This window comes from Nelumbo nucifera, chromosome 3 (assembly GCF_055504915.1).
Source record: "Nelumbo nucifera cultivar China Antique chromosome 3, China Antique-T2T, whole genome shotgun sequence".
In the NCBI taxonomy this organism is placed as follows: domain Eukaryota; kingdom Viridiplantae; phylum Streptophyta; class Magnoliopsida; order Proteales; family Nelumbonaceae; genus Nelumbo; species Nelumbo nucifera.
In genome coordinates, this window is record NC_142651.1 from 92,974,233 (window position 1) to 92,989,388 (window position 15,156).

At 36.7% G+C, this 15,156-nt stretch overlaps 1 protein-coding gene across 4 annotated transcripts in view; it reads right to left on the reverse strand.

Annotated features, from left to right (window-relative positions):
* Window positions 1–9,805, reverse strand: part of LOC104590729 (putative leucine-rich repeat receptor-like serine/threonine-protein kinase At3g14840) — a 74,482-nt gene extending 64,677 nt beyond the window's left edge. For 2 of the 4 annotated variants that reach the window (XM_088901528.1, XM_088901525.1), the window contains exons 1-11: window positions 9,655–9,805; window positions 7,759–7,930; window positions 5,451–5,522; window positions 5,303–5,371; window positions 5,128–5,199; window positions 4,959–5,030; window positions 4,783–4,854; window positions 4,159–4,230; window positions 3,985–4,056; window positions 3,764–3,850; window positions 3,597–3,668 (exon numbers count right to left, since the gene is read on the reverse strand). In XM_088901528.1, the coding sequence (XP_088757654.1) occupies window positions 3,597–3,668; window positions 3,764–3,850; window positions 3,985–4,056; window positions 4,159–4,230; window positions 4,783–4,854; window positions 4,959–5,030; window positions 5,128–5,199; window positions 5,303–5,371; window positions 5,451–5,522; window positions 7,759–7,930; window positions 9,655–9,754 (932 nt within the window). In that variant the 5' untranslated portion in view covers window positions 9,755–9,805. The remainder of the gene's footprint in view (window positions 1–3,596; window positions 3,669–3,763; window positions 3,851–3,984; window positions 4,057–4,158; window positions 4,231–4,782; window positions 4,855–4,958; window positions 5,031–5,127; window positions 5,200–5,302; window positions 5,372–5,450; window positions 5,523–7,758; window positions 7,931–9,654) is intronic. The other 2 variants (XM_088901526.1, XM_088901527.1) reach the window with 1 other exon arrangement.
* Between the last annotated feature and the right edge of the window lie 5,351 nt (window positions 9,806–15,156).

Sequence of the window (15,156 nt, forward strand, 5' to 3'; positions counted from 1 at the left end):
TTTGTGTTAAGTTTAGGGACATGAAGAACAGAAGATAAGAACAGGATGTCAGAGATCTTTATATCACCTTTACCAGAGATGGGGGCAAGGGACCCGTCGGCAAGGGATATTTTCTCTTTCCTAGAGAGAAGGTGATATGAGCAAAAAAGGTTAGATAGACTAGTCATATGGTCTGATGCACCGGAATCGATAATCCAAGGGATTTTATGATTACCTGAAGCTGAAGCATGATTTGCAAAAGCACGAGTACCTAAGTGAGCAAAAGCCGATGAGGATGATGTACTGTTGGAAGGGTGAGCTGAAGAAACTGTAGCTTCCAGGTGGTTTAGGAGTCTCCCATACTTCTCAAAATCCAACTTCATTGCAGCCAACTGTTCAATGGTTGATTTCTCTTCACTCTCCTTACTTCCCCCTTCAGGTACTGTAGCAGCATTAGCAGTCTTGGGTTTTCCTACCTGACTGCCCTTCTTAGGGTTATTATTGTTCTTAAACCTATCAGGGAGAAGACCAGGATGAAGCTTCCAGCAGGTGTCCTTTGTATGTCGTGGTTTCTTGCAATATTCACACACTTGTTCCCTCTTCTCAGTAGGGCCCTTTGGTTTCATTCCCGCATGTGCAAAATGTTCTGTAGGTGGACTCTACAACTGAACCTGCCGCCTACTCTCCTCACTACTTATCATACCATATGCCTGTGAAAGAGTAACCTCATCCCTGGCCAAAATATTTTGTCTGATAATATCAAACTCAGGGTTGAGTCCAGTGAGAAACTCAAACACCCTATTTCTCTCCACCAGCTTTCTATACATTTCAACATCCTTTTTACTCTCCCATACCACTGTCTCCATAACATCAATTTCCTGCCATAGGGATTTTAGTATAGAGTAGTAGATTGCCACACTCTTCTCCCCCTGCCTCAGGTTTTTCACATCACTTTTCAATTTGTACGCTCTGGCTACATTCAGTTTCCATGAGTAGATCTCAGTTACACTGTCCCATATCTCCTTGGCCGAAGACATCCAGAGATAGTGTTGTCTTATATGGGGTTGCATAGAGTTAACCAACCATATCCTATAACAATGTAGTTCTCTTGCATCCATTTTTCAAATTCAGGGTCTGTCTCTTCAAGTTTCACCTTACTGCCTGTGAGATACTCGAGTTTTCCTCTACTACAAACATAGATTTTTAGACTGTGCCCAAGCAAGATAGTTCGTCCCATCTAGCTTAATTGTGGTCACACCAGTCAAAACGGAATCTACTGAGGCAGGTCAAAAAACCGGCACCTGCTTGAACTCACTTTCGTATGTCTCCATTAATCAAATGGAAATCAAAGAACAAACATTTTTGACTATGTAAACTTACTTGAAGCCAAACCAGAACTTGGGTGCTTGAAAAACAAGGCTTTTGCTCCGTTCAGCAGATGAGAGGAAGAGAGAAGATGCTGCCGCACCTACCAGACTAACCCAAACTCTTCCAAACCTGAACCGACCTCCTTTAGCAGTCACAAGATACCTTCCAAGCACAGAGCACCACACCCAAGCTTCACCTTTCCTGATAACCTCGAAAACCTCTAGTCGGCTAGGGTTTCGGGCAGCAGCAGAACAACAACACTTCTTGGCAAAATCTAGCCAGAACTAAACTCTCCAAACCCTTCTACCAACTAGGTAAGTGATTTTCTATACTATAGAGAACCTATCTCTCCATACACTCTCTTGATTTTAGAGTGTACAGGAACGAAGAAAAAGAAGGAAGAGGAACTAAACCTGCTCTAATACCAAGATGTAAATCAGTCCTCTAATATCAAGTTTAAATTCAGTGATTAGCAGAATAAAACAGGTCTGAATAACTGTATAAGAGAAGATGGCGAAGAGAAGAGGTAAGAGAAGAAGGAGTCGAATTAATTCTCCATTCTCCTCTAACCCTATTTTATTAAGATCTAAAAATTAATGATGACAAGTATGCCCTTAAGTGGGCGGCCAGCTTGGCAGTTACATAAAGGAAATAAACAAGAATAAATAACAGGCCCATTAAGTGTGGCCCATCAACATAAAATAAAAGATATTACAAGAGAGGCTGTTAGGGCCCATTCGGCCCAGTCTCTTTACATACTAGTAAGCACACATGTACTTTGCATGTGCAATTTTTTATGATAATAATGATAAAAAATAATATGTTGCCAAAGTATTATACAATTTTTTATATTTCTATGCCTATAAAAGTTATTCTTATTTTTCACACTTATTTTTGTTTAATATGGTCAATATATGATACAAGAGAATGCTTCCTATAAAAGTTTTTGTATTTTTATACTTTTGCGTTTTCATCTTTTCTAGGGTTGATACATTTGACCCAAAATGCTGAATTGTTGACTTGCCACTAAACAGGAAAACAACCACTTTTGTGTTGGTTTTAAGTTTGTATTTTATTTCTATCATCAATAAAAATAATAATTTTTTGTCACACTTATTTTTCTTTAGGGTAAATTGCTGAAACCACCCGTAAAGCTTTTTGACCGTTGATGAAACCTCCCCTGAAGTTTGATACATGCAACCATTTCCCCTGAACTTTCTAAAACAATTGCAAGTAGACCCCCTTCATTAAAAACCTCTAACAAAAGGCACAAAAATATCTAAAATGCCCATACAGTTATTATTGAGGTTGATTTCTACAGAAAAAAAACAATATAAGCTTTATGAACAAAAAAAAGAGATTTTAAAGTTGCAGCTTTACCTTTGACCAATTAATATGATGAGAAAATTTGAAAAATAAATCAATTTCCGAAAGAGATTGGAAGGGCTCGGGTAGATTGATATGAAGAGAAAAATTAGGAAAATAAACTGTGGTCAAAAGTAACTGCATCGTTATTTTGGACATTTTGTGCCTCTTATTAGATGATTTTAACAGGAGGGTCTACTTGTAATTGTGTCAGGAAGTACAGGGGAGGTGATTGCCATTACCAAACTTCATAGGAGGTTTCAGCAATAGTCAAAAACTTCAAGGGAGGCTTCTTTAATATGGTTAATTACTATAGGATTCAATGAAAGAATGGGAGTTAATTCCCTAAATATAAGACTAAATGAGAGGGAATTGAATGAGGAGAAATGTAGTAGTTCCAATTGCATTTTGTGCCCTCACAATTAGAGAGGGACCAAATTAAAAAATAGGGGTATTCTAGTCAATAGTAGTTTCAATTACTGTTAATGGAGTTTCTCATATTTTTTGTTTTTTGAAAAGTTATTCAATAAGTGAAAGTTATGTACCATGCATGAAAAGGGAAGAGTACCAACACTTTGAAGCAACTGAGATAAAAAAATGCATAAACAATAGAATATAATATGCTATCACTTGGAGAGAAAAGTCGCAATAAAAAAAGTTAAAGAGGATAATATGTTATAGTGCTATTAAATGGGATGGACTGGAAAATCTGTTCTCAAGAGATCAGGACATGAGAAGCTATTTAAGAGGGCAACATGCCATAAAACTTCAAGAGAACGGTCAATTGTGATAATATCAATGAGATGCACAAAACAATATTCAAGATATGTATCTTGTGTGTGTGTGTGTGTGTGTGTGTGAGAGAGAGAGAGAGAGAGAGTTACAAGGTTGTTAATTGTCTCATCTTCGCAAGATATGGGGGTAATTCTCCAATTATGTTGCAACTTTTCAGCATCCTACAATAAGGAATTCAAAAGAATGTCAACAAACCACAATTTAATAGAAAAACTTTACTTCCAGATATTATGAGATGTATAGCCATTGAACTCACAATGTTGTCAAGTTCATCTTGCCCAGCGATGGAAAAGATGTGTCTGGGCCATTTATATCACTGATCCTTCTGCATACAAAAATTGCACTGGAAGTGGGGACCAGAAATTGTTTGATTGAAGATCACCAAGATCTTGCTATATATTTATTGATAAAAAAAAAGATGTTGCTATATATTAAAAACTATCTGCAACAATATGAAATAAAGACACTTCTACTTACATATCAGTTAAGTTCTCCAAAATAGAAATCTCAGAAGGAATGGGACCTTCAAAACCACTAGCCTGCATTTCTCTGTTATTAATCAAATTTAAGTGAAACATATGAGATATAAATAACCTTTTCAAATTTTACCTCATAAAAGACACTCAGAAATTTAAAATTGGAATCTCTTACAATTTCTTGAGTTTCATCCAGTTTCCTATAGTGCTTGGTATTTTTCCACTAAATTTGTTATCACTTACTCGACTGCAGTATGTCAGCCATAGTAGTCAATAAAAACAAGAATAACTTCTAAGGCAGAAAAATAATATAAGAAAACAAATACCAGATTTTAATAACGTATAAAGGGAAGCCCAGTGCACAAGGCTCCTGCCAATGCAAGGTCTGGGGAGGGACAGATGTACATGGCTTTACCTCTGCACATACAGAGAGGCTGTTTCCAATATTTGAACCCTGGTCACAAGGTTGCAGTGGAGCAACCCAACCTTTGTGCCAAGAAAACAAATACCAGATTTTAAAACTTTCTAAATTGGGTCAGGGAAGCTTGCCAGATGACCCAATTATTTCTGACATGGAGGAATCCTGTGACTGATCCAGACCATCCATGTCTTGACTGTCCTTAAGATTGTAAATGACACCAAGCCACCTAAGTTTAGGGATATTTAAAGAGGAATGCTAGCAAGCAACACCAGGGTGCTTCGCCCTCAGAGGGCGGTTACAGGAATATTTTAGGGAGGAAGATTCCTGTCGATTTATTCAGAACTTAGATTATAAAAAGCGATACAATTTCAGACTTACAAGTCCTTCAAGCTGACCAGGTTAGAAAGTCTATCCGGCAACTGCCCCGTCAAGTTATTTGAGGAAAGTAGACTGCAACCACCCACAGAGAGATATACATTATAAAGACCTCCAAAGATACAAAATTAGAAAAATTAAGACTCCATAAGGTATGCAGAATGAAAGGAAGGCCTTACAGTCTCTGCAAGTTGACGAGATTCCCAAGCTCTGGAGGAAGAACTCCAGAGAAGTAATTGTGATCGAGGACCCTGAAGATTTAAACTACTTAAATAAAACCCCAAGAAAAAGACAACAATTGAAAGACAAAGACTAAACCACAGAAAGGGAGAGAAAATCAAAACTTACAGCTGTTGGAGAGTGGTGATGTTTCCAAGTTCTTTGGGTATTGAACCCGACAAACGATTCGCTTGAAGGGAGCTGCAGCGATACTCTCTTGATTAACTTTGGATAAACAAAAGCTTTTCATTGCTAGGGCACTCCATGAGAATGGAAAGCAATGGAATAGATAGAGTCTACTTACATGATCTCCAATTTCGTAGAACCCCATTCTGGCGGGATTGTACCGTTAAGGTAGTTGCGGGTGAAATCACTGTGACAGAAGTATGTTTAAATGTGGAGAAAGGATAAAGTGAGCCATGGGGAATGTAGGGGAGCTCTTCGCCTCTTACATTTCTCTGAGGTATGGAAGTTTAACCAACTCTGGCGGGAGAACTCCTGGCAGACCCTGAGATTTGAGAAGTCTGCAAAACCGACAAGCGACAATTGAGGCCTTACTGTCTTGCCTTGAAGCCTTGATGACCAGTAACGGTAAGTGATGCAAACGGATCGAATCGAATCGTATATAACCGGATCCAATTTTGATTCGTTTATATTCGAATTCGAATCGGATTTACGTTAGATTCGAATAGAGCTTCTTTAATAGAATTCCAAATATCCATCTATGATTTATCTATGCTTTTTATATTTAATTATCTATATCTATCTGAAGTGGATACTTACCTTGTATTGGATGCAGGTCATATAAGTTGATACTTATTTATACATATCTACATGATCTTTTAGTGCTCTCACACTATTATTGAATAATGTAATTGAATTAACTAAGAATAATCAAAATACTAATAAAATAAATAAAAAATTACTTGATATCACATTTTATGAACAAATGTTGATTTTTTTCTACATGAAACTTAAAACCTTTCAGAAAAAAAAAAAAACACAACATTCATATCAACTTTATTAATAATATAATCAATGTTTTAAAAACTGACTTGGAATCAGAATCGTTTTGGCCACCGGTTTCGGGTTGATGGTTCAACCATCCGATTCGATCAGACAGCCCACTCTGACAAACAAATTAAAAAAGAATTAAAATAAAAAATCACAAAAAACCATTGAATGGGTCGATGGTTCGATTGTCGGGTCAACGGGTCATTGACCAATTCAATGTTTTTGGCTAGGAACTAGGTTTGAGGTAAAGCTGAACTAGTTGCCTAGACGGTTCCTAGGCCGAACAGTCTGATCGTCCAAGTCAACGGCGATTCGAAAACATTAGATATAATATAAATTTTAAGTATATATGAACACGTGGGGGCTTGATTATGAGTAATGTATGGTACATTAACAAGACATGATATTGGGAAAAGTGGTAACCAATTTGGTTTTATTTATAAAATTAATTAGGGGTTTGATTGCTCAAGGTTCTTCTAATATCATACCGTTTTATATATATATATAGATAGATAGATAGATAGATAGATAGATAGATAGAGGTGGATCGCATATGATCTAATCAGATCACCCTTTGTTCTTTGAACTCAAATTTATTTTGACAACCAGTATACCATTTGCAAGTCTACTGAAAGGATTAGGTGATATGGTGTAGCATTACTAACACTTTAAATGTGACAAGTTAATTATAGTTTGAAATTAAGCAAATCTAATGTGGCAAACAGTAAATTTCTCCAAAGTTTTTTTTCCCACCTTCTGATCGGTCCCAGTCTTTTGGTGAGAAGTGTTGATATAGATGATCTGGATTTCCCCCTCACAGAATTTGGTCCTGACACCCACCTCACCACCCTTGCAGCCATGCATTGGGAACATATCCCCATAAATAAAAACATACAAGTATGCAAATTAAATGATCCCCATATGCAGCTATAAAGGCTATGAGGTGGGTATGATGACCAATTCTAGAAGGAGAAATCTAAATACCACACAGATCATGTTGAAATTGTGTTGGGACAGTTGTTATTGGGAGGAAATCCCAACTTGTGTTGGAGAGCACATTTACTCGCAGCATTCCTTTGTTCCCAATGAAACATGGATAGATAAGTGGTATAAATAAATTCAAAACCTCACTTGTGAACTGATTCCATTATTGGTATGCCCATTTATCAATTCATTGGGGATTACAAGGGAGTGCTGTAATTGTTGCCACCATAGTTCTAGTAGATGTGAGTATATAGTCTAGAAGGATTCATTCATGCAGCAATTTTTATTCCCAGTTCACTTAATTCAGTAAACATTTGATTAAACTGTTATAGAATAAAGACCTAATCAGGGCCCTCACCTAACAGCTTAAGTTTTTAGGTTGAGTGGTTCCTTTGAGATGGTATCAAAGCTTGTTTGACCACATGGTCTAGTGTCTAATCCTCAATGCCCCATTATAATTAATTAAATTTCATCACAAGGCATGTGGGCAAAGAGGATCAAACATTAGACCACTTGGTCAAATTAACTCCGGTACCATCTCAAGGAACCATTTAACCTAAGGCTATGTTTGGTTTGAAGGAAAAGGTTGGGAAAGAAAAGGAATGACAAGGAAACCAATACAAGGGTTATAAAGGTTTCCCTACCTTTTCCTTCCTTTCCCTACATTTTCCTTCAAACCAAACATAGCCTAAAAGTTTAAGCTATTAGGTGAGGTCCTTGAATAGGTTTTTATTCTCTAACATAAACATAATGTAATCATACATGCTTGTAACATGGCAAACAGTGTTGTCAGAGGAGCAATTGCAAGTGACAGCATTTTCAGATCCCTTTAATGGATGGAGTGTTTTCCATCCAGATTGGCCGCTACATGGATCGACACTGAAATCCCAGTTTGTCTTCCCCAACCTCCTCGCTATTTGACCCAATGCATTTACTGTCATAAATCAAAAAAGATACATTATAAATGGAACTGCAAAAGATTAGAGGGCCCATTATCCATCTATGGTTAATAATCAATCATATTAAAGAAATTAAATGTGATAAAGAAGAATTTTTTTATTGATGTTGGATTTAAGATTCAAAATTTAAAACTAACATAAAGAAATAGAGTTATTTTTGTAGTGGGTTAACTATTCAACATTTTGGGGCAAATGTGATGTAATAATTTAATAATAAAAATTAAAAACACAGAAACACATATTAAAAAAAACAAAAAGTTTGAAGAAGAAACAGTTGGCGGACCTCTAATATCATATATCCATTATATTAAACATCATCATCATCTAAACTAAAATTGTCATGATCAAAATGCATGCATGTCTGCTAATTTCTTAAAAGCATAAGCCGGAGTGCAACTAACCCATGATTAAAAGTGGACAAAAGCCTTTAACATCCACTTTTTTGTCTCGTTATTAGAGGTGTGCCCTTATCAAAAGAATTGATGTGCCTAAATCACACCTCAAAGTTTAATTGAAAGCAGTTTTTGTAATAGCCCAAAACTAATTTTTGGGCCTACATATGATTTTTCAGTTGCCATTTGGTTGAAGTAAAATGAAGAAGATATTTTGTGGACCGTGATTTAGGGATGCAAACAGAAATAAGTAGATCCAAATTTTGATGTGTTTATATTCAATTTTGAATCAGATCATTATGGATTTATATAAATTCAAATTGTAAATAGATATTGAGGTGTTATTAAATTAAACTAAAAATTATCAAAATATCATAATAAAATGAACTAAAAATTACAATTGTATTTCATGAACAAAATGAATAAAAAATAGCATGTATAAGCTTGAACCTGTGACAATTTAGTAAAGACACAATTTTCACACACTTTATGAATAGATACAATATAGTTATAAGTATATATGAGCATATACTTATATTAGATAAGATTGGATTTTATCGGATCAGATAGGGGTCAATTCATATTCAGTCAATTTATAAATGGATCAAATTCAGATCACCCTTAATGAGATCAAATTCGAATTCAGACAATCAGATACTATTTGCAAGTCCACAAAAGAAAAAAAAAAAAAAAACCCTAGAATTCTAATGCATAAACCTCATCTTGTCCAAAGCTATTCTTCCCATAAAAATCTCCCATTCATGGGATGTCCAGGGAAAGGGATAGAAAGGCTTGTGGTCGTTCTTTGGGATACCCTAATTTACCATTTGTCACATATGAAAAGGATTGATACGCTTTATGATTGGATTTCCTCCTCCTCCTCCTCCTCTTCTTATTCTTCTTGTACGTTGAATGTCCACACAAAGTCAGCATGCTTTAGATATGTTCATCTAACATTCATTTAATTTTTCTTACTGAAGTATAAAAAGTTATGGGTTTGAAGATGGCCTGTGATCTAGCACTATCACGCTCACAGATCAACTAGATTTGTTGCTACTTCTTGTATCCACAGTAAGTCATTAATCGTCTTAAATCTTCTGGGAAGAGGTGTGTAGCAGTACTGCTTTTAGTTGAATGGATTTAGCCTAAGGGCTTCTTTTCTAGTGTTTTTAATACCCACTTAATAAAATTATAACTGGAGAGAATTAATGTGTTTTCAAAAACTGAAAATAGAAACAACATTAGAATTTAGATCTCTTTACAATTCTCAGCACTTTGGAATTGTAAAGAGTAGTAGTCTCACGCACCTTCATCTGGCACAAGAGTAGTCCCAGTAGCGCCGAATGCAAACGCCAACAAGCAGCTGAAACCAATGGTCCAGACTACAAAACTATCTCCCAAAACCATCTTCTTGATCCACAAACTGTGTGTTTGTTTCCGTGGACTCGTGATATTCTTACCTTTATGTGTACTTGCAATGAAGCAGCGGGATCATTGGTCAAAAAACATTAGTAGACTTGGGTACATAATTTATTGAATGGACAACTACGCAGTCACAACTCACCAGTTGACTTTGTCTTGTAATATTTTCCCAAAAATGTCACAATTAAGTAATTAGTGAAGTTTCATCTACTATTAACAACAAATACTTGATTAAGAAAGTTAAGTACAATTAGTATCTGTACTACCAGCAGTACAACAAAGCTAATTATGTTATTCCGATCCACTGTGATATTAATCCGTTACAGATGCATGGACCAGGTTCGATGATTACTTTGGACCATGATTTTCGAACCTCGTTCACCCGGGTGGTCAAACTGTCATCCCATTCAATAGTTTTGACCGTTTTTTAATTTTTTAAAATTTTTATTGATAGAGTGGAGTGTCCGTTTAAACTGGATGGTCAAACTGTCAATCTGAAAATTGGTGACCGCAATAATTCTGATTCTAAATCATTTTTTTAAATATTGCTTTGGACCATTCTCGACTGGTCTAGTAATTCAATGTATGGACCGTCCAAACTATTCAAATTGGTTTTAATTTAGATTGGGGTCCAATCCAAGTCTGGTCCATTGACACCCATATTCTTATCTTATGTCAATGGATCAGATATTGGTTAATCCCACCTAGCTAATCCAATATAAATCCATTACAAAGGGACCAAGTCCAATCCAATAAATAATTTCGACCATCAAGTCTGGACTTCTCCAATTTAATATGTCGTATTGGTCTGTCGAATCTATTTAAATTGATTTTGATTTAGACAGATCCAACTCAAACCTGGTCCATTGTACCCTTACCCTCGGTCAGGCATTGGGATGGATAAAATTGATGTTTGCAAGATCCAACTCAAACTTCATACTATAAGCCAAAGTGCCATAAATAAGCCTGTTCATTAACTCAAATTGAACTATTGGTAGGGAAATTTAACTGTAGGTGGATTGTGAGAAAAGAAAAAACTGAAATATTTGAAGAGAAATAAGTCAAGGATATTTTTGTTATATAAAACATAGGTAATAGGGAAAAGTGATTGGTCTATGGTTAGTTTTGTCATTAAAAAAATTAGGGAAAATTCCCGACATACCCTGTACTTTGGCTCGAGTGGCAATTTGGTCACTGAATTTTAAAATGTGACAATCCAGTACCCGAACCTTCAAAATATGACAATCCATTACCCGAACTTTCAAAATATGACAATCCAGTACCTGAACTTTTAAAATTTAACAATCCGGTACCTGCTATTAACCAGTCCGTTAATTAGCCTTTAAGTGATATTTGAAAAATTCAAAAATGCCCTTAGAATGCCATCTAATTCTCTTTATCAACCATCCAAACGTTGACAAAAAAACTGAACAGTTCCAAATCCTGGCCTCTTCTATTCAAAAAAGTTGGTGACTGTTTAGAAGAATCTAGAATTTGGGAATGTTCATTTTATTGTCAATGCTTGGATGGTTGATAAAGAGAACTAAATAGCATTTGAAGGGCATTTTTTACTTTTCAAATGTTACTTAACGACTGATTAACGGATTATTTAACGGCAGTTATTGAATTGCCACATTTTAAAAGTCCAGATACTAGATTATCACATTTTAAAATTCAAGAATCAACTTATCACTCGAGCCAAAATACAAAATACTGATATAGAATTTTCGCAAAAAATTAAATGGCACGTTACATGGTTGTATTGGTACATATGTTTGTTATAAATAAAAGTGTCTAAGATGGGGTGTCAAAAAATATCGAACAAAAAAGTCCGAACATGTATAAGAGAATGTGAAGAGGAGAACTCCAGAGGTTTTTCCCCTGTATGCTCCCACCGAACCCTTCAAGTGGCCGATGCAGTAAACCCTGTATGCTTTTCCCCTGTATGCTCCGACGACCATCAGCGGCGATAAGGAGAACTCCAGAGGTTTTTGATGTGCACAGTTCGGAGTTCGGACTCAAATGATACTCTCCCTGTCCCCCACAGAGCGCTCCTCTGTGAGGATCTGATCTGGACTCCTCCCTGAGACCCTGGCCATGCCGGCGTCTATTTTTCTCACCTCAAGTCAAATACCAAAGCAAGTGATAACCTATCACCGATTGGTATGGTGAAATTTTGAAGAAAGACACCCTGATCATCTCTATTCAGTATTCACCAAAGCCCCCAGCTCTTCACAGTTCACACTTCACACCCTTTGGCCCTTTATTTGCTCGTCCATTGATAATTCTTCTGCTCTGTTATTCAAATTCCAATAATGTATCAGTGGCGGCGATGGGATGAACTCGAATCAACCACCAAAACATCTCTTTTTGACTCTTCCTCTTAGTTCCAAAAAACCAATTTATTCATAGGCAACAACACCATGTCCTACACTCGTACTCGTTAACACAGGTTCAATTGCTCTTCTGATTCCCCTTTGCATAATCCAAAATTAGGGAACCTTCCATCTTCCTTGCACATTCAAATATTCAATCATCTTGAATCTTTCAAAATTTTCTATTATCTCTAACCACCAAAGTGACCAAACTATTTATTAGAGACCTGAACTCAAATGAACTTCAGTTGAATAGATTCAGTGACGTGTATTTGGCAAAAGCCAAACTCGAGCCTGGCCATGAAGAGGTCTACTGCCAATATAAAGAAATGCGTGCTCAAAACAAAGCATCTGAAGAATAAGAAGAAAAAGAAGAAACATACCACCAGAGTTCTCGCCGTCGCCACTGATGGCCACTGGTTCGGGTCACTCACTGTTGTATGGACGTCGGTGTGTGGGTAGGGTTTGGTCTCCAGGGGGAAAGCATATAGGTAGACCTGGCAATTGGGTTGGGTTGGTCGGGTTCGGGTTGGGTTGTCCCTAATCCTAAATGTTATGTTTGGGTTAGGGTTGACCCATGGGTCAATTCGGATCATCTCAAAAAATAACTAAAATTAAAAAAAAATAAAGAAAAACTACATAAAAATGCCAAAATTAAATGAATTAGCCTTAAAATTCCAAATATAAAATAAAAAAACTTGAACATTTAACAATTTAAAGTCTTACAAAAAAAAATTACAATTTAAAGAGTAAAGACTAAACAAAAAAATTAAAGAGTGGAAACTTCAAACAATGCATAAATAGTCCCAATTAGACTTGACAATGGGATTGACCTATGGTCCAACCCAACCCAGTTTTTCCAGGTCAAATCATTCACACATTCAAATAACTAAATATGAGACCCTAACCCTATTTTTTCAGGTTTGATTGAGTTAGGTTCACAGGTTGGGTAAACTTTTTGCCAGATCTACGTATAGGAAAAGTCATTTTGTCATTTTGCGGCCGGTTGAACTGCCGAACCCCCCTAACGGGACTTGGAATGTTAACGTTACGCGTTCCTTCTCCTGATTGACGTGGACGACTTTACCCATGGGTGGCATTAAGTTGAGAGAATTTGATGGGGCCCCACTTGTTCAGTTTACAATTGTTACAATGCAAAATAAAATCACATTTCATTTTTCAAGCTGGCCTTCAGTCTAAAACCCGAACTACAAAGCCTATGTCGGCCAAGTAAGAGAAAAGAGAACAACCACAACATGTTCCAACTTCGGCCTTGAGCCTGTAACTCTCTCCCAACTCTCTTACCCAGCTTCTCCCCGTAATCCCGACCTTGAGCCTGTAACTCTCTTACTACCTTAACCAATCCTCCAACCAAAATCTGTGTCACCTCACACCCGTGAATGTTTTCCCCTCACCTAACTCTCGGCCCCGTGCCATTCCATTCTGCCATCACCCTCTTGTAACTTAAGCCTTTGCACCACACACAGTACATAGATCACCCTCTGCCTCGAAGATTCCCTGCGGAAAGTTTGTACCTCCACTCTTTTTCTCTTTTCTCATCCTGACCATCTATTCCTTCACCTGGACCCCCACAAAAAAGTCTTTTTATTTTTTTATTTTTTTTACATACAAACTCACGAGATGACACCGAAGGAAAACAAGGGTAAAGAGATCAACGTAATAGATAACAGCGACATGGCGCAACTTTTTGCACATGCAGTCATAGTCACTGTAATAGCAGACCAAGAATATCCCTCCTTTGACCCAGTAGAAGATGCAGTAAATATCACGAATCTTACATTAAAGGGACACATCATCCCCATACAACAGGTAAGTGCAGAGAACCTAGTCACCCATGTGAAAAACCTATGGGGAATTATCCATTCATTAACAACAAACTTTATTGAAGGAGGCAGCATTGAATTTATTTTTGAAGAGGAAAACAACAAGAACACTGCTTTAAATGGATGTCTGTGGTTTTATAGACAAAATTGAATTCTACTCGAAGACTGGAAAGACTCTGTTACAAGGGTGGTTGAACAGATATGGACTCAACAAGTTTGGCTTTAGACGCACATGGTTCCAAAAGGTATGGTGGAAGAAGCCCACATCAACTTCTTGGCAACTTATGCAGGGAAGGTCACACCAAATCAAGAGAAAACACACACAGGCCAGTTCATCCGAGGTCTTTATGTTCAAAAAAATAGAAATAGACCTTCGTAAGCCACTGTACCCGGGTCATTTCAACTTTTACCAAGGTAAGCCAATATGGATCTGCTATTGCTACGAAAAATTGCTTAGAACTTGTGCAAATTGCGGATTAATAGGTCATGCTTGGACCACCTTTAGGTTATGTATGTAAAGAGCCCTTTTGGGTGGGCTTTTGTTGTGATTAAGCTACCTAAGAGCTACGATAGGTTCAATGGAAAGTTGATTTTAAAACACATGTAAGCTTATTTTTAATCTTTCCAGATATATTTTTACCGAATAAGGCTTCACAGCTTTATTGATTTCTTGGTTCACAGTTTCACACAATGCCAGATATATGCTACTGCGTGAAAGCCACCTCAAATGAACACAAAGGCCTTTATTAATCGTAGTTGAAAGTGTTGAAAAAACATTTATGAAACTTTAACTACAACCCTTACTATTTTAGTAAATGCAATTACATCCATCCAATCACCATATAGCTTAGGTGGTTGGATTGGTGACCTTGTCAATGAAGCAGACTGAGACTTAATAATTCGTATAAGTTTCCCCATGTGCATCCTTGCTAGTAGCGAAAGCATGTCAGACTTGATGTAAAGTCAGACCCATTTGGGTTTTTTAAATATGGCTTTAAGTGTGTTGAGCCTATTTTATAATACTAGAAGTCAATGCATACATGAAAGCCCTCCAAAATGAGCACTAAGGCCCCATTCGTTTTTCGGTCATGTAAATGTAATTACCTGGGTAAGTTTTTTCTGTGAAACATTTACTTAGGTAAGTATATTTATCCATATTTTTTTTTTT